Consider the following 19941-nt stretch of genomic DNA (forward strand, 5'->3'; position numbering starts at 1 on the left):
CACACACACACACACACACACACACACACACACACACACACACACACGTACCCATGTAATAGCCGCCTGTTACAGACCTCACCATCTCACCTTCTCTAACCTGACAGGCCCTGGGATGCAGACTACTGGGGCTGTTGGACCAGTAACTTTCCCTGGGCCATAACTCAACAAAGAGGTAGGATCATTGACAGGTTTACAGGAGAGCAGGGCTTTAAATACCCAAGGTCAGTGTCTGGAGGCTTCCCGTTAGTACCACTAACAGCATCCTGCCAGCAAGACTGTCGGCCACTTTGTTACCCACTCTAAACTATTTCTGATTTTCAACTTCATTTTGAAACACGTCCTAAGAAATCCCAACTCCTAGCAAATTGACAATGCAGCCCTCTTTATATGAAGCCTTGTTTATAGGCCACATTTCTCCCGACAGATTTACAAGTGTCTGTGGAGTTTTAAAAGACGATTGCTTAACAGGCATTAAGTGAGACACATAGGACTGTGTAAATATTTTAGCTGGAATAGGGGATTTTTTTAAACATCTGAGCCAAATATTGCATTAAATCTGAAGACAGTGGCAAACTGATTAGTAGTAGTTGCCAGCTTCATGCTTTGCCAATGATTCCCAAAGCCAAGATTAGATACCAGAATCCATCTACCAGTTTAGGTTGTGTGTTTTAAAATAACTTTCCATCCTTTTCTTTGCTCTTTTCTCCTATGCCTGTCCATCATTCCCCTTTTATTTCGTCATGGTTTATTTAGATGTAAACACTTTCCAAAGTCGAAAATTACAGTTAATGTGACTAACCAGTAAAGGCTGAATGGGAACACGGGCCTAGAGGTCAGAGGAACTGTGGAAGGCTTGCAGCTGTCCTGGGTGCTTTTGCCTAATGGGTTGATGTATCTTAATCACTGATCTCTTTGTAGCCAGCTGTTGCACTGCTGGAAGGAAAAAGTCCTAAGGTCAGCATTGCTACCTCTTCCACTTGCTGATTTCCTTGAATCACACAGAGGCAGGCCTGCTGCCTTCAAGATTTATGTGTGTGATGGAATCCATCACTTAACTTTAGTAAAAACTACCATGCAATAAGCATTTTGGCTCCAGAGGAAGTATTTGTTAAGCATCCCTGTAGGAAAACCATTTTCCTGATTTGAACAATGGGTAGGATGTTTTGCTTGATCTCAAGTATAATTTCTAGGAGAGTAAGGCCCCCTGCCCAATAGGACTTTGCTCTGTCTTTACTGATTCCATCTTAATATTCACCCACGGATTTTCACTAAAGATGCTTCTTAAAGTAGTACTCAATTGGCTGCCCAAAAACGTAGGTTCTATCCACTCTCCACAGATGGCTTGAATTGTAATCCCATGGCCAGGTCATTATTTGATACTATTGATCCACAGGCCTGAGCATCTTAAAGTTATGTATGTTTATAATTGTAGAAATGTATACTTCAAAAATCTGAGTGTTAAATTTGTCTGTAGACCCCCTAGATTTCAGATAGTTCCACTGGTATTGACCGTGGTGTAATTTACATTCAAATTAAATGTGACACGTAGGGCCTTTCAAAACAGCTGCTTTCGTGGACAGGCCTCAAAACTAGTCTTCTGCTGTGGTTAATCCCAGATTGTTTTGTATCAGCTTTTATATGTCACCAGTTCTCTTCTCATTTGAATAAAGTACCTCAATGCATGGATGATCATCTCACTGTTTTCCATTCTAAAGTGTAATCACTTCAAATGCAAGGACTGTACCCCCTGAATTACAGTGACAGGCTCAGTTCTAGCTAATATGTAGCCAGCACCCTCTGCAAAGCAGTACGGAAAGCACAATTGTATTTTTAAAATCTCTATCTTTCCCATTTGGGTACAATCCGTATTGTACCAAAAAGGAGTTTGACAGCTATGTGTCCAGAACTCTAAAAAATGTTTTTCTTATTTTACCCGTAATTCCGCTTCTCAAATCTATCCTAAAGAAGTCATCTTAAACTCAGAATAAGTTATTCTGGGCTCAGATGTTACTTAAAGCCTGATTCACTAAAGGAATAAGGTAGGAAGAACTTTACTGTTCACCTGCAGGGGAATTAAGTGAACTAGGGTACATCCACTTGATGAAATTTTATATGGCTGTTAAACAGAATGCTTGTGAATTTTGTGAAATAATGTGAGAAAGTGTGTGTGATGTACTTAATAGAAAGAAAAAAGGTACATAACTTTCTCTATCAAATAAAAGTATATAAAATATATAAAGGCAGCCTCTATAAAATTATGGTGGGGGCATGTGATGCAGAAGCCAAGACACTAAAAAAATGGTACCAACGTATTAAATGGTGACTGTTCTGGTCATGGTATCATGAATGATTTTTTCCTACTATGTTTTGTAAATGTTTTGCATGTTTCTTTGTATGTGTTACCTTCACAGTACTGTTTAGAAGTGAATTGCTGCTCTTCTCCCTAAGGTGAGTTCTCTTCCCCTTCAGATGCTCATAGCTTCACGTTTGAGGCTGCCTGCCTAAGGCTTCCCATTATGCAGTGTACCTTGAGATCAGAACCTTGCTGAATGAGCATTTTCCTTCCATTATAACACAACTTTCCTGTCTATTGCTTGAAATTCCTAGCCTGTCCAAACTAATCTCAGAAGTAAATTTATACTAAAGTGATAATGAATTCTTCTTTGCTAATATTGTCTTTTTCAACTAATATCTATGCATTTCTAAAGAGATCTTCTAGAGTTAGCATCTTTACTTCAAGGGAAGGCTTCTAATGGTGGCGATTTTCGTGGGGACCATGGGAAGGGATGTTTTTAAATAAATCATGGATGGATCACTTAACACTCTATAAATCAAATCATTCCCAATCCGTCTATATTTAGGCCTGGCCATGAGTAGGTGATTAATGAATATTTTTCATGCTAATGTCTCGCAGACCAAGACTGTGTGTACAACCGCATAATGATCACAGTGGAAATTCTGACTCAGCTGTGATGTTTGATAGGAGGGACCTTTCAATAGTGCTTTAGACAATTCCATGCAAAGGCTGTAGTTGGTGGCCCAGCTTTGCAAGTCTTTCCAGAAGTCCTAAAGCACGTTGGCATGTCCTCACTTGGCCCTGTCACTTCTGCTTAAATTTTTTCGTGGAGAATACTCATGATCATGGGACATTAAGGTGAATTTGATCTTAGGCAGCCTCCCTCTGTGAGGTGAATCAGCATCATGGGATTCCCCTGGGCTCAAGATTCCTGGTGAGTTTATTTTTACACAACATTCCTCTGGGGAAAGGGGTACCCACTCTTGTTCAGAGTAGCCCTAGCAAATATCTCTTGGATGGAAGCTTTTTCCTCATTTTGCTCTTCTTTCTCTAGCTTAATTTCTTAAACAAGTGGCTATAGAATCTATCTCAACCTACCTTACCCTCCCCAATTTGGCTTGCTCCCTCCACCCCTCACTCCCTGAAACTACCTTTGAGATGACCGGTGACTTCCATGCTGCTAGAATCAGTGGTCACTTCTCTGTCTTGTACTTGACCTTTCAAGAGTATTTCACGGAGCTAACTGCTGTTTCTTTCTTGCAATAATGGTTTCCTCTCAGATCATGTAACTCCACACTCCTGCTTCCCTGATTGTTTTCATTCCCCAGTGTTTGTCCTACAACCCCTTCTCTTCTTTGGCTGCATTCTTTCCTTAACAATTCATCTATTCCATGGCTTTAAATACCAATTTTATGCCTATAACTTCCTGGTGGGTATTTCTATCCCAGCCATGCAGCCTGAACTTCTGACTTTCATATATAACATGAGTGTCTAATTGACACCTCAAACGTAACGTGTTCTCAATAACACTCTTGATTTTCCCCCTCAAACTTGCTCAGGGTTCCCTCCCTTACTCTGGTCAGGTCTCTAGTCAAATGTCTTCACAGTGAGACATTTCCTGATCACTTTATTTAAAATTATAAGCCTGCTACCTCTATGGCACTTTCTGACCTCCTCCTCCCTCATCAGGATGGTTCTGGTTCCTTTAATCCATTTCTTGAATCCAGTTCCTTTGAATTAAAATCTAGACAGAGGATGCTAGAGATCCAGGAAAGAGAGAGGGTCTGTGTCCCTGAGAATCAGTCATACTGTTACCATTTCACTTACCCCAAAAGACCCATGCATTCCCATGATGCTTTACTTTTACTCCTCACAGTTCCTCTTTCTGAAGCTACTTCCCTCTTCCTTCATTCTCCTTGGCTGACTGGCTAACTCCTCCTTGACCTTTGCAATTCAACTCATAAGTTATCTCTTTTGGAGAACCTTCCCTGGCCATGACCTCCCAACCCCGATCTGGATCTGGACCCTTCCCAGGGTCCCATGACACCACACTATCTTACAATTTGTTGATTTCCTTGTCTCTCTCTGTTGCTAGACTCTTATGAACATTTTTAGAGGAGAGAAGACCAATAGGTCTGGTTAAATATTTATCCCCAACATTTAGCACAGTGGCATAGTGTAGAGACTTCATAAATATTTTGAATATATGAATATTTGTGGAACTCATGTGGATGCATGGTAGGGCGAGAAACCATCTCATCTCCTGTGATCTAAGAACAATGTACTTCAAAATCTCGTCTCTAGAAAAACAAAGCTGTCCATAAGGTTTTAAGGAAATCGGGTTGGAGGAGTGCTCAAGGGGCACCTCTGCCTCCATGTGAGGTGTCTTTGTTCTGCACTAGATCCAAACTCAGTATAAAATTCAGCCCCTTCTTCAGTGTTTGCAGCCCACACTTGCTTACAGCAAGCCTGTGAGTTCAGGAGGCTTTACTGAAGCTGTGAGGATGCCCCAGAGGCCAGCCTTCTTGGATTCAGTTGTTCCTCTCTTGCCACCCTTATCTCTCTGTAGCCATCTCTCCTTCTGAAAGAGATCCAAACTCTTCCTTGTTACGAAAGACAACATCCCATTTCCCTGAAGGCAGAATGCTAGATCACCCCCATCCAAGCCCTCATCTGGGGATGGTGGGGTGCTTAACTCCAAGAATGCATCAAAGATTTTTGTTTCCAATAATGACTATTCCCTTTCTAGGAATTCTGAATCTAGCTTTTGAGACTTTTTAAAAATGTGTACCTCGTATCTGAATGAATGAGTGAATGTGAATGAAAATGGCATGGTATTCAGTCTACACGTGTTTTCTTCAGCCCCTGCATCCATCTACATGTGTTATACATATGCATCTGAAGAGAGATTTTTCTTGTGTATGTATATGTCTGTGTATGTGTGTGTGTATATGTATATGTCTGTATGTATGTGTGTGTACACACACTCGTATACATATACTAGAACCAAATTCTATCAAGGTACTGTTATGTGTACTGCATATGTATAAGATATTGCCTCCCTCCAGTTTGGTAGTTTATTCATTTATTTAGCAAATACTCATTGAGTATCTTCTATGGACTATGCCTTATAGTAGATACTGGTGATATAACAGTATGCAAAATACACTGTTTCTGCCTAGTGGGAGAGACAAATAATCTTGAAATTTATAGTATAATTATAAAGGAGAAGTAAACATTGCTAATTGACTGTAACAGAGGAGACCTCATTAGCATAGAGTGGAGGGTCAAAAAGAAATCCTGATTAAGTAACCTTTAAACTGAGTTCAGAATGATGACTAACCACTAACTAGGTCCTGGTTATTAGAGTAGAGGAGACTGTCACTGACAAAGGAACACCCTGATCGTGGGAGGGCACTGATCATATTTGAGGAACTGGGGAGAGGTCCATTGAGGCTAGAGCACAGAGTGGCAGGGAGAATGGGGTGAGGCTGGGGAGGCCAGCAGGAGCCAGCCCATGCAGGGCCTTGTAAGGGCCAATCCCTAAGAGTAATGGAAGCCACTGGCAGGTTTAGGCAGGGGATTGGCGTAAACAGTTGTGAATTTTCTAAAGATCACATTGACTCCAGTGTGGAGAACACACTAGGAGGCAAGGCTGGCTCTGGGAAGAACAGGCAGGAAGGTCCTACAGCAGTCTGGTGGGAAGTGATGGATTCAGGAGTTCTTTTGGAGATGAAACTATCAGCTAGACATGGAAACTTGGGAGTCACCATCCTAGAGATTGTTACTGAAATGTGTTTACCTGGATGAGGTTTTCTAGAGAGAGCAGAGCATGAGAAGAGAAGGAACGTTCAAGAACTTCAACATTTAATGCCTGAATATAGAAGGAAAAGGCTGCAAAGGAGACAGAGCAGTCAGAGGTGGGAAAGCCAGGGAGGGAGAACGCGGAAGCTAAGGGACAAAATATTTCAAGAAGAGGGAAGTGGTGGACACAGTGAATCCTGCGGAACCGTGAACTAAGATGAGATTAAAAAAAGAACTGATGGTAGGATGGGTTCATTGGTGACTTTAGAGTATTTTTTTCAGTGTCATAATGGGGGTGAGGTAAATTCAATGGGTCTAGGAGTGAGTGGTGAGTGAGAAATAGAAAAAGTGAGTATGGGCAAATTTTTTTTAATCTTTTTTTTTTTTTGAGGAAGATTAGCCCTGAGCTAACATCCCTGCCCATCTTCCTCTATTTTATATGTGGGACACCTGCCACAGAGTGGCCTGATAAGCAGTGCGTAGGTCCACACCCAGGATCCAAACCGGTGAACTGGGAACATGCGAACTTACCGCTGCATCACCAGTCTGGCCACTGGGCAAGTTTTTAAAGGCCATGTGGCTGTGAAAGGGATTAGCCTATTTATAACACAACGATTTCTTGTTTACTAAACACATAAATATTTGGAATGTCAGCTTATTCAAAAAGTTTGTGGGGTTGTTTTGCTGTTCTTAGAAGCAAAAAGAATAAAGCTGTGTACGATGTGTTATCTAGCCGGGCTTGGCACTGCTTGAATATTTAAATGGATAAAGAATATTTTGGATAACATTTTACTGTTCTATGTACAAAAGACTTTTTCATGTACATGTCACTTGGTCTTCTTGAGATTTTATAAGAGAGGTGTATTAAATAACTTTCCCAGCCAATAGAGAGAATGGAAAACTAGGAATAAATAAATGTATCTTCAAGAATAGTTCAAAGGGGAAATTTATCTAATATATTGATTGTTGATATATAGGTATATATTATAGATATATTCATATACATAGCTATATACCACAACTAAGAATAAACCAAAGCTCTTGTTTTAATTTTTTTAAAGTTAGAAAATTCCTTGAGTGTCTTGTTTGTATTTATCTTAAGTCCAATTATTTAATAGCTTTTTATTTTGATAACATTTATTGGTACCTGTTGAAGACTATTGTGTTTGATTTCTCAAGTGCACGTGTATTCCAAACTTATTTTCCACTTCAGATCTATGGTTTAATAAATATACAACAGTTACAATGAAGACATAGTTGCAACTAAGATTTGAAAAATCACTCTACCTTATAAAAGAAGCACAATTAGGACGTTCTTCATTTATCTGTTCATTATAGTTCTGGTTTGAGTCTCAGAGTTTCTAATTAGCTTTTTTTTAAACAGCTTTATTGAGATATAATCACATTCTATATAATTTACCTATTCAAAATGTACAATCCAATAATTTTTGGTATATTCATAGAGTTGTGCAATCATTACCACAATCAATTTTAGAAAATTTTCACTACCCCAAAAGGAACCTCGTACCCTTTAGCCATCACTCCCTGGTCTTTCCATCTTTCCTTCTCCCAGCCCTTGGCAGCCACTACTCTGCTTTCTATCTCTAGATTTGCCTGTTCTGAACATTTTATATAAATGAAATCATACAATATGTGGTCCATTGCAACTGGCTGCTTTCACTTAGCATAATGGTCTCGTTGGCTTTTGAGGCATAGATACCATTCATGACAGATATGAACGCTGGGACATCTATGCACCTACATTATTCTGAAGTCACATTCTGACCATGGTACCGTGTTTCCAAGGCCTGTATTTTCACTCCTAATACACAGTCGCCCATTCAACTTTTTGACCACCTTGAATACAAACTTTTGCCTTTGGACAAGTAGAGTCACTAGGAGGAATGATTTGGGGCATGATAATTACATCAACTGAATCCCAAACCAAGGGTAAAGCAACAAAACACCTTTGATTACATATAGGTTGTCCACACAAGGGTCATTAATGCACAGTTGAACTGATTCAAACCCAGAAATTTGGGCTTTGGGAACTATTTAGCAGAAAATGAGTCTAGTAGTTCTCTTTGAAATCTAATCTATGTAGATCTCTTCTAGAATAGATTTTCTATTTGCCTACCCCCATCCCAGAATTTCCTCTAACACCAACTTGCCACTCCAACATACTAAGCCATAAATGCCCCCCATATTTAGCATCTGAGTTCAAGGACATGAAACAGGCACATTTTATTTCAAGCTTTTGTTGTTTGTTTTTGATTGAAATCTTCCTTTGTGTACCCTTTTTTTACAAAAAGAATATACAGAAAATAGCCACAAAAAGTACGTTCTCATTTGTGCCAACCTTTAATAAGCAAATAAAAACAATCATCACATTTTACTACTTTTATGTGTGATTTTCCCCCTCCATAGAAGTACCTGAATTGCAGCTAGCTGAAAGCTATTTCTATTTTGCTATCTTAATACATTGTATTTACTGTAATTTCCTAATCACTTAGTTCAAGGCCAATACCGTGAAAAAACGTGGTGTAGATTTGTTGTGCGATATTGCAATTTTGATTTCTGACTTTGTTTTTAAGTTTATTTTGATAAAAGTGTTTTGGGGTAGAAACTTAAAGCTGTGTGTGTGTATGTTTATATGTCGTTTGATGTGAAAAGGTCTAGGAAGGACACACTGTTCTGCCATTACTAAGAAGAGATGTTGAAATACAGTATGTTAATATGAAAGAAAATAATTCACATGTTTACATGGAGTTCAAATTACTAGAAACCATAATTACTATGTCCCATACCCATTAAGTAATTTTTATTGGTGACCTGTTCCCTGCAATGTCTGAGGGCAGAGATTTTAGTCTATTTTTCTCAGTGATGTATCCTCAGTACTGAGTACAATTTGTGGCACATAGTTGGCACACAATAGATACTTGGTGAATTGATGTATTTATTGAATGAATTCTTTTAGGATAATCTCCTTAACACAGCATTCTATGCCCTTTGTAATCTGACCCAAAGTTGGATCTCTCACTTAAATCCCATTGATATAATATAAAAATTAACTTTAGACTAACAATTATATGTTGCTGCAACAATTGTCTGTAACGGTCCTTTGAGCATAGAGCCTGTGGAGAGAACAGAGATCTTGTAAAAATGAAGAGAGAGAACTGACACAGAACCATGGAGGGATAGGGTAGGAATTAGGTGAGCGGGGAGGAGAGAAGAGAGAGTTTCAGATTTAAAAAAAACAGAACCTAGGTAAATCTCTCCTCTCCCCTAAAAATGTATTCTCACTTCATTATTAAGCCCATAGGTACTTCAACTCATAAAGAGATGTGCTCCATATTTTCCTTAAAAATGCTGATGTACATTTGATCTGTTAAAGAGATTAAACATGTATTAGATTTTGATGAATTATATGTGGACCTTGCCTCTATAGCCCTCACACCTACCCATGCTTTTTAAGTGGCTCAATAAACTTTATTCCTTGTTCTTAGGGGTCAAAAACAAAAATCAGGCAACCACCCATGAACTTAACAGTGTAATACCTGAAATCTTAAAATATTCAAAGCCATATCTTTCCTTTTAGTACATGTTTCACAAGCGCTTAACTTGTAAATGAGAATACTCTCAATTTGCTGTCTCTATTATTTCATTAAGTATTGCTTTTCAATATTTAATCCCTCTTTCTCTCACAGTGATCACTTATCAGTGGCTAACTTCAGGACTTGTTATATTTTTAATTCTGTCAAAAATTCAGTAGAGACTAAAAGGAAAGAGAGAAAGAGAACCTGGGGTGACTTTGGCTTTTAACATTGGAACTCCCGGCACAGCCTGTGTCTGAGGCAACCTTGGTGGTCTGTCAGTATTGTATACACCTCTTCTGGTTGGGCAATAAACGACATTTGTGGATTTGTCAGTGACCTCTCTCCTTTATGCACTGCCGGTCTCCAGTGTCATCATTAATTAGTCTTCAGTGCTCCCATTTGTCTGCTGGAAAGCACCTCGGATAAGCCAAGTTAATAAGTTGGAGTAGGCAAGCTGCCTGGCCACTGGAACGCACGACTGTGCTCAGCCAGTTGGAGGGCAGCTGTGTGCTTTGATCGTGTGGAGAAGTTTAATTCTAAGAGGCCATGTGGGAGGCTGGGCCCGTTGGGGTGCAGAGAGGACCTCCAAGCACAGCAGGGGAGCTGCTCTCCTTTGCGCTGGTTTCAGTTTCTAATTTCAAAACCGGGAGGCTCAGAGGCCTCAGGCACTTGTTTCACCTTTTGCTTCATCTTTCCCAGGAGTTTCTTCAGTGAATTCTCATAGCGGGTGGTGGAACTTCAGCAAGGGAACAAAAATCATTGTCACTATGTGCTAAACAGGAGATTTGCACTGGAGCATGCTTCGGTAAATATGGTGTGCAGCATTTGTAGCCGGTAATCTGTAGCCGTGACCCTCTTGCTGTTGTGGCTGTGACATGTTTCCTGACCAATTGTACTAAACCATAAAAATAACAAATAATAAGTATGGGGCCGCTTGCCTGGTGTTAGGCATTCTGCAAACCACTTTGCAGGCATTATCTCACTTAATTATCATATCATGCCTATGGGAGGGGGTCCCCATTTTGCAGATGAGAAAAGCCACAACCCAACTGACCCCAGGTAGGTCTCAGTGCAAGCACAAGCCCTTTACGAAGCACTATATGGCCTCATCAAATCTGAGCGGTTTGATGGACCCCGTGGGCTCTGACACCATAGCCAGGACAAAGGCAGGACAGCAATGATCAACTCTTAATTTAGGCAAAAGGGGAGGTTTTGCTTTTCTAATTGGGAAAGAAGCTCTGCTTTTGTCTTCACTTTGGCCAGGGAGAAGTAACCTTGAAGAAGTCGCTGTCCTGGCTTCAGTTATGTCCTATTGGCAAAGTGCTGACATGTCTCACCATGTATTATTTGTATTCATGAAAAATAGTTCTCTAAAAATGGAATTGTTGGAATTTGAATGTGATAGAGGCCTAGTTAGAGAATTTAAAGGACTCTCTCAATTTATATTGTGAGAAAGTCTAGCTTTTTTTTTTTTTTTTTTAAATAAGGCTACCTGTGTTCTCAGCATCATAGCTGGATATCAGCATAAAAGTTTATGTGGCCATGAAAATTCATTGAAAAATGCCCATTTTTGAAAGCAAATATCTTTCAGAGTGTTTTTGATCAATGTCCTGCTTCTAGGCCTAGCCTGAGAGCTACCCAATCAGGAAGATTATCTTTGCTACCCTGTTTCTGCCTTAGAGCATGAAGTGGTGGTTGTTTTGAGGGGATTTTAGGAGACATTGAGCTCTTTCGGATCAGCTTGGGAAGTCATAGTGTGTGCAGAGTGAAGAGACTGGAACCCCTGATGTACCTTTTCTGGAAAGGGAGGGAAGAGGGAAGGGACGAGGAGGTAACACTGCACTCCTGGAAAGCCTACTGTGAGTCTGGGTCAACAATGCTAACTTTTTTCAACCTTCTTCCACATGAGAATCTAGTTAAGGTGAGGAAATCAGAAGCGTTGGCCAGATATGCATGGAGCTCTCTGGAGATGTCTGGGGACAAGCAAATGAAACCTGCATGATGACTTCTCAGGGATTTATATAAGTACACAAATAAAGATAATTAAAGGTAAAACATAAACGCTAAACAGAAGGTACTGTTGATGTTTGAAGGATGCAAAAGCTTTGGATTGCAAAGGACTTTATGGTGATGGCAGCAATGCAGGGAAACTTTTTAGGATGAACAGGACTTTGTCAAATACAATGGAAAGTATGTATGGGATGAGAGGAGGATGGGTAGAGAACCACATGAATGAAGACGTGGAACTGGGAATGTTGGTTGACATAATCTAGAAACATTGCATAATTTTGGTTTGGTTGGTGAAATACAATCATGCGTCACATAAGGATGTTTCAGTCACTGATAGACCACATATATAACAGTGGTCCCATAAGATTAGTGCCCTATAACATAGGTGTGCAGTAGGCTGTACCATCTAGGTTTGTGTAAGTACACTCTATGGTGTTGGCACAACGATGAAATCACCTAAGGATGCATTTCTCAGAATGTATCCCTGTCATTCAGCAGCACATTGACTGTATGGTGGGAAACAGAGCTGAAAGGTAGAATGGTACCATACTGGAAAGGACCTTAAATCCCAGACCTAGGAGTTTGAATTTAACTGAATTAGCAATGAGCACCCATTAGTAGTTTTACCTTCTTTTGCACCTTTCCCCCTCAGCACAATCTTATATCCCCCCCAGTTGTCCAGGATTTCAGTGATCTAGTTAGCAATATTGCAAGAGAAAAGTGTCAAGTAACTAATTTTGGAGGATGCTTGAGTGGCCTTTTTGGTATTTGCTCTGCTGGCATGCTTGTTGCTTTGCCTACATAGTAAACATTCTGGGATGCTCGTTTTGAAAACATTGAATTATTGGATACAAATTTCCCAACGTAAATAAAGGCCTCCTTTTTAACTCTCTTCTTCCAAAATGCCTTACCTTCGTGCTCTGTAAACTCCTCCAAGATCTGGAGTATGTGTTCTCTATTTTTTGAACCAGGTGGCATTATTTCTTTATGGTGAAAATCCAATGCTTTAATAACAGTCTCTTGGACAAGGATATGTCAGTAATTTCTGGCCATGGTCAGCAAACAAAAGTCATCATGACTCAGCCCTAGTTTTGGAGAAATAAAGACCTTCTTTCCCCAGTGCATCTTTGCCACTGGCACAGACATCTAGAAACCTTGGGAAAATGCTTCTTGCCTGTGTTAGCTGCCTTTTGTCGTGGTGAACTATGAGTTACTGTGATTTCCATAACACCAAATCAGAACTGTCTAATTTGAAGGGGCTTGATTTTCAAAAAGCAATCTGTTATGAATTCCAGAAATTCACATGTGAAACGATTTCACATGTGTTAGTGGAATATTAATAGAAAGGGTTGGTGAATAGGAAATGTGAAGAGAGATGTGGTCCTCCCTAACCTGGGTTGAATTCTCAGGCTGAGATGTGGGTGTCACCCTAAGGAATCACCAATTTGGTAATTCGGGCAACTTGGGTGCCTGGGAATTTCTGAAAAGTCTATTTCAAGCTCTACTTTTAGAGTGTGAATATGGAAAGGGTCGGGGCCCTTCATTCCTTGGGACTAGTCCTTCAGTAGTTTTATTTATTTTCGAGAGACCCAAAGCACTGTACTTTACCTGCCCCAAGTCAGAGCTTTTTCTGCATCTCTAAGAGGAAAGTTGAAGGTAATGCATTTCTTTGTTCCTGAAGAAAGGTGTGGAGTGAGCTATTTTTGTTTGTTTGTTTTGTTTCTTTTTTTGCTTTTTCCCTGGAATTTGGATGAACAGCGACTGATAAGGATTTTGCACAATTAATACCCAAGAGCATAGCACAGAGCACAAGCTCAGCAAATACTCGTTCTTGAGGAAATCTAATTCCAAACTTCTCTTCACAGCAAGTGAGAAACAGATGGCGATGGTGTGCAAGGAGTCGCCAAAGGAGTATCTCCAGCCTTTCAAGGACAAACTAGAAGAGTTCTTCCAGAAAGGTAGGAGGTTGTGTCAGCTGTGTGTACATGACACTCTGAAACATCACAAATCTTTCTCTGAGGCCCACTACCCCTTGCATCCTGCTGACCACTGGCAGCCCCAGTGATTCCATGAGTCAGTCTTCTCATGACAGTTACATACTCAATGTAGAGGGATTTGTCCTATAACTTTTATATCATCTTTCAAATCCATTTTAATATTTTGAATTCTTTAATGTTACTCCTGTTTTCGTAAACATTTTTAAGGAAGACGTTTTTTTTTTTGGCTCTTCATGGAGCCCAAGGGGATCCTCAGTACATGTTAACTGACAAATGACGTATATGCCGTCATACGTTTCAGATTTGCAATCAGCCTGGACAGGTGGGTGGTGATTATCTTCCTGGTTTTATGCATGTAGGAACTTGGAAACTTGTGTGGTATTTTCCATTCTTTTTCAGAAAGGAAAATTGGGACTAGGTAAATGTCACACATTCAGTCACTTGGTGCTCATCAGCCCTTTGGGGTTAGTAGACGGAACTGATATGCAGGAGACCCAGTACTTTTTTAGAAATCTTACCAAGTTATGTTCCTTCCTCCATGATTTTGGCAGGAATAGGGAACTTTGGTTGATCTCTGTTAGTGAACACGATAGTTTAATGCCTGCCGGATATTTCCTATTCTGATATCTCAAATTCAGCTTAAGATGTGAAACAAAAATAAGTGTGGGGCACAAACTTAGAGTTATAAAATAAGTAAGTCTTGGGGATGTAATGTACAGGCATGGTGACTATAGTTAATAATACTGTACTGCATATTTGAAAGTTGCTGAGAGAGTAGATCTTAAAAGTTCTCATCACAAAAAGAAAAAATTTGTAACTATGTGTGGTGATAGATGTTAACCAGATTTATGGTGATGATCATTTCACAGTATATTCATAAATCATTATGTCGTACACCTGAAACTAATATAATGTTATATGTCAGTTATATCTCAATAAAAATAATAAGTGTGGAGTAGTTAGAAGGAGTTTTGGTCTTTGCCAGAAAATCAGAGGAAATGCATGTAGGAACCTTTGGGGACACATCAACATGCTGTTTCTGTTTGTTAACGAGGCCACAGGATACCTCACCATCAACAAAAGACCATTAAGCAGGGTGAGTCCATAAAGTATGGCCAAACCACCTCGGGAACTGGCAAAGAAATTCTCAGTCTGTGAGTCAGAGGAACTCCATTCCAGCTGCTCCCATGGTGCAGAGATCATTGCTCCCTCTCCTTGTTGAGGGCTCGTTTTTATTGAAGCAGGAGTCAGAATTCTCTCTTGGCCATTGCTCACCTCATATATGTTGGAAGTAATGCCATCAGACAGAGTACCATCTTGAGAGCAAACACTGATAGCAACACTTAGGTGTTAGGTGACTGAAATTAGCTGGATTTTATATGTGATATGGCTTATTAAAGTAGATGCATTACTTTATGATTATGTCGTGTAGATATAACCTAAATGGCCTGAAGAAAAGCTTGAAATATTTCTCTTTGCTATGTTAGCTTCTTCTCTACTAAGTTTCTCAAGAAACTTTTATTGCATTCTGAGTGAGGGAATTGAGTTGAGGCAAACGGGGCCTCACATCAGGGAGACAAGGGTGTGACCACAATAAGTGATTCTAAGAAAGCTCTAGATCAGTAGTTCCAAAACCTGCACAGTAGAATCACCTGAAGGGTATTTTAAAAATTTTGACACCCAGGCCAAACTCCAGACCTACCACCAGCATCTCTGGTAGTGGGATCAGGCATGAGCGTTATTTTTTACTCCCCAGGTGATTCCAGTGTGCAGTCCAGGTTGAGAACCAATGTTGTCTAGCTTAGTTCACCTTTTAATGTGTATTCGAAGATATTTCTTCAGAGCCTGCTATATGTTAGGCTCTGTGATAAATTCTGGGAATGCTGAGATGAATCGTATACTCCTTGTCCCTCTCCCAAGGACTGTCTTATTGAGGAAAGATCTACAATTGAATAAAGGAGTCAGCTCTCCTTTAACCAACATAGTGAAGGGAAGATGGGAAGGACATTAGGAATAACCTCATATCATGGTTAAAAACGTCAACCAAGAGAAAGCACAAAAGGAAGTTGAAGGAAAATTGCCATTCTATAAAGAAAAAATGTAAAACTTAAATATAATATTGTAGGAATCTTAAACATCCCCAGTGTTGTGTGGTAAAAAGAGCCACTGTTGAAATAGCCCATTAACTGTTATCTTGTTACTTAACTGAGTTGGTCCAAAAAGTCTAGAATTGTATTGTCCAATATGGTGGGCACTAGCCTCATGTGGCTGTTGAGCAGTAGAAATGTGGCTGAGCCAAATTGAGATATACTTTACTCTTAACACACACACCAGATTTTGAAGACTTAGTACCAAAAAAACACATAAAAATATTTCATTTCTTATTTTTTATATTAATTAAATCATAAAATGATAATATTTTGAATAAATTGAATTAAATAAATAGACTACATTGTTAATATTGATTTCCCTGTTTCTTTTAGTTTTTATACATGGCTACTAGAAAATTTAAAATTATATATGTGGCTTGCATTATATTTCTGTTGGACAGTGCTAGTCTAATGACATGGTCCCTTGGCCTTCTCATTTCATTCCTTCACTCTCCCCTGCATGTTATTGCTCTACCTTCTCAGCTTGAATCCCAGGTTATTAGAATGCAGTTTCACAAATTAGCTTCTTCCCACTTTTGCTCGGGGTCTGGCCATTGTTTGGCTCTCAGGTGGGGGTGCTTAAATGAAGGAGGTGACAACATGCAACTTCATCAGGCTACTCCTCTATGGTTCAGGAGGCAGGGCTTTGCCAAACTGCGGTATATACAAATGGAATATCACTTGACTACTCTGGAGTTCCAGATAGCAGTCCCTTTTTTATGTAGATGTTTCACTGATTCACAGAAAATGTAGGCTTTTCTACCCACCACAAATATGTATTATCCCTCCTGGATAATCAAATTTTTACAGCAGTTGTCACAGTTTTTAGTATAGTATCTCACCTAATATGCCATTCATTGTAAGAAACACTATTATTACAAGTACCACTAAGAAAGAAAAATTGCTGCCAATTAAACCATGGCATGTCATAGATTATAAGATGTACCCCAATATCAGAGATGGTAAAATATGAAAATTCCATCCATTTTGAAATTGATTTAATGTAGTACTATAATTAGACATATAGGATCAGAGAGAAGGAATGCCTAAGCACTTTCAGGGAAATGAGAGAGGACATTCAGCAAAAGAGATGTTTTGGTTCAGAGTTGAAAAAGAAATGATGATGGCAATGATAGTTCACGTTTACTGAGTGCCGCTGTGTGCCAGACACTGTGGGGAGCAGATCCTCTTTTTTTAGTCCTCATGACAACCCTCTGAAGTAAGCACTGTTATCACCCTGTTGTACAGGAGGAAATTAAGAATTAGGAGTTCTCAGTAGACAAGATATAAAGGGCAATTCCAGGCAGAGGAAAACACTGCAAATCTCAGGATGAAAGACATGACGTGTTTGGGGAATGGCAAGAGACTTGGTGTGGCCACATCACAGGGCAAATGGAAAGAACACAACACCAGAAAGGAGAGGAGTGTCACAACATGACTTGCTAAAGAATCTGAACTTTGTGTTACAGGCAACAGAGCCTGTTGACTCATATATTTGAAAAATAGTATGTATGGGAGTGACATCGTCACATTGGTTTGATTTTGTTTTGGTGTGTGCGATCATTTTGCATTTTGTCGTTGTTAAGAAATGCATTATAACTCAGAGCACTGTAAAGAAGAACTGGAATAGTAAAAGGCTAGAAGTCAGTCTACCAAGCTATTCTCTGGTAGTCCAGGCAATTGATGGTAAGAACTTGAGCGAGAGCAATCACAGCAAAAATAAGAAAGGAAGGGACGTGACTAGAAAGCTTTTAGGAGTCATAGGACTAGATAACACAATGGAAGTGCAAAAACGAAGGAGAAAATGATAACTCTCCTTTCTCTTACTTGGATAACTGGCTGGATACTGATGAGGAGCACCAAATCTGGGATGGAAAACGATAAGGTAAACTCTGGACACTTTGATTTGACATACATGAGACACACAGCTGGAGATGCTGGGCTCATAGGAGAGCTCTGGGTCGACTTGAGGTAGCAGTTTGTCATAGGAGTGAATGAGATAGCCCAAAGAAAAGGTATAGAATGAGAAGTTCCTGAAGTATCCGAGTATCTGAGCACAGGGTGTAATGTAATAACCATAAGTAAGAAAAGATGCTTCTATACTTCCATAATATTTGAGTATTTGGCAGGAAAGCCAGTTTTCTGTCAGGGGTCTTATTTATAAAGTCTTAAGCAATCACGTTCTTTACGCCTGAGAAGTCACACGCATGCGTTGTGGCCAGTTGATTCATGGTTAGGCTAAATTTTACACCAGCTGCAATTCAGTTCTTCTAACAATCATGATTTTAATTTCTTTTGTAAATCATATCCTGTTGCCACCCTCAAGAGGAGATGATGTGTTCATCCTTACTTGTTTTATCATCCTTCCCTTCTCAAAATGCCCTTCAATAGCGTTATTTGACAAAACTATGGTACTTGTTCTTAACTAATTTCATTTCCTGCACAAAATCAAAAGTAATTTAAATGGCACCACTTTTCAGAGTTGCAATCTCCACAATATCTAAGCCTTTTTCCTGACATGGTTTTTCTTTTCCACTGTAGGCTCTTATTGATTCCGTTTTACAGCTCAGTTCAGAGTAACTTGTCCTGGTATTATTTGAGCTCTTGTTTTCCCACCCTCAGATCAAACATGGCCATAATGATAGGGCCTTCAAAAAGGTGATGCTCACATTAAAAGTCCCCATAAACATGGCAGGGATCCTGTAATTGAAAGACGGCGCAGAGCAACTGATTAGATTCAAGGAATAGATCTTGTAGGTGGTCTTTTCATGCTCTTAAATTGGTCATTTGTGTTTATAGCTTTGGCAGGGAGGGCTGGAACCTAAACTGGTGCTAACACCAGCCCTCTCCCACACTTGGCCTTATCTCCTTCTCCATTAATTTCGCCTGGCATCCAGGAATGGTACCAACTCAAAATGACTCTGAATGAGCCGTGCTAGTAGTCCTAGTTTATGAAAATATCCTCCAAGATTCTTTGACTGGCTGAGATTAGAGGTATTCTTAACATCAAGAACCTGTTTTCTAGAAAAAACTAAATAGATAAATTTGCAAAGCTTACAAAGATAAAAATGAAAAACAGTAACTCTGATTTCCCATATTGAATGTGAAAAGAATTATCTAAATAACTGAATACTCCATAATAGCTGGGACTGTCTGTCTGTCCTATTCATTTTCTCGTCCCAGCACAATATCGATTTAACCTGGCCCATGATAGGCGTTAACAATTATTTGTTGAATTAATGAATAAACAGCTTGAGTCTTCTAAAGTGCCTGGAGGCTTTTTTTTTCCTTCCTCTTTGAGTTTCCGTTTAAGTCCTTTCAGAATTGGCAAATCATGCCAGAATCTGGTAAGATGCAGTTTTGGTCTATAATACATGTCTGTGGTCAAGTCTCCTGGATATCAAAACATCTTGGGGGCCAGCCTGGTGGCACAGTGGTTAAGTGCACATGATCTACTTTGGTGGCCTGGGGTTCACCAGTTCAGATCCCGCGTGCTGACATGGCACCGCTTGGCCAAAGCCATGCTGTGGTAGGCATCCCACATAGAAAATAGAAGAAGGTGAGCATGGATGTTAGCTCAGGACCAGTCTTCCTCAGCAAAAAGAGGAAGATTGGCAGTAGTTAGCTCAGGGCTAATCTTCCTCAAAAAAAAAAAAAACAACTATAGACCAATCTCACAATAGTTTTGCAATTCTAAGTAAAATGGCACATTTCATTACCAAATGAAGTTTATCCTCAGAATGTAAAGATGATATGATATTGAGAAGTCTGTTAATATAATTCATCACTGTTAAGAGCACTAACAAGAAAATTCATATGGTTATCTCTTTAGATGCAGAAAAAGGCACTTGACAAAATTCAATCTCCATTCTTCATTTAAAAGCTCAATAAAACGTTAAGTAACATGTACTTCCTTACTATAATAAAAATAAATCTGTCACAGCCCCAGATTTGCAACTCATATCATAGACAAAAGATTAATCTACCTACTACATAGGAGCTTCTCTACACATTGTTGAGAAAATAACCAACATACTGTAGAAAGAAAGGCAGATAATTAGAATAATGACAGAAACTGCTCTTTA

At 39.5% G+C, this 19941-nt stretch overlaps 1 protein-coding gene across 3 annotated transcripts in view; it reads left to right on the forward strand.

The window, feature by feature from the left end:
- The window catches only part of FMN1 (formin 1), a 353942-nt gene that overhangs the window by 249696 nt on the left and 84305 nt on the right, over positions 1-19941 (forward strand). For all 3 annotated transcript variants that reach the window (XM_046652860.1, XM_046652862.1, XM_046652861.1), the window contains one exon: positions 13575-13667. In XM_046652860.1, coding sequence (XP_046508816.1) covers positions 13575-13667 — 93 coding nt within the window. The remainder of the gene's footprint in view (positions 1-13574; positions 13668-19941) is intronic.

This window comes from Equus quagga, chromosome 2 (genome assembly GCF_021613505.1).
Source record: "Equus quagga isolate Etosha38 chromosome 2, UCLA_HA_Equagga_1.0, whole genome shotgun sequence".
Classification (NCBI taxonomy): domain Eukaryota; kingdom Metazoa; phylum Chordata; class Mammalia; order Perissodactyla; family Equidae; genus Equus; species Equus quagga.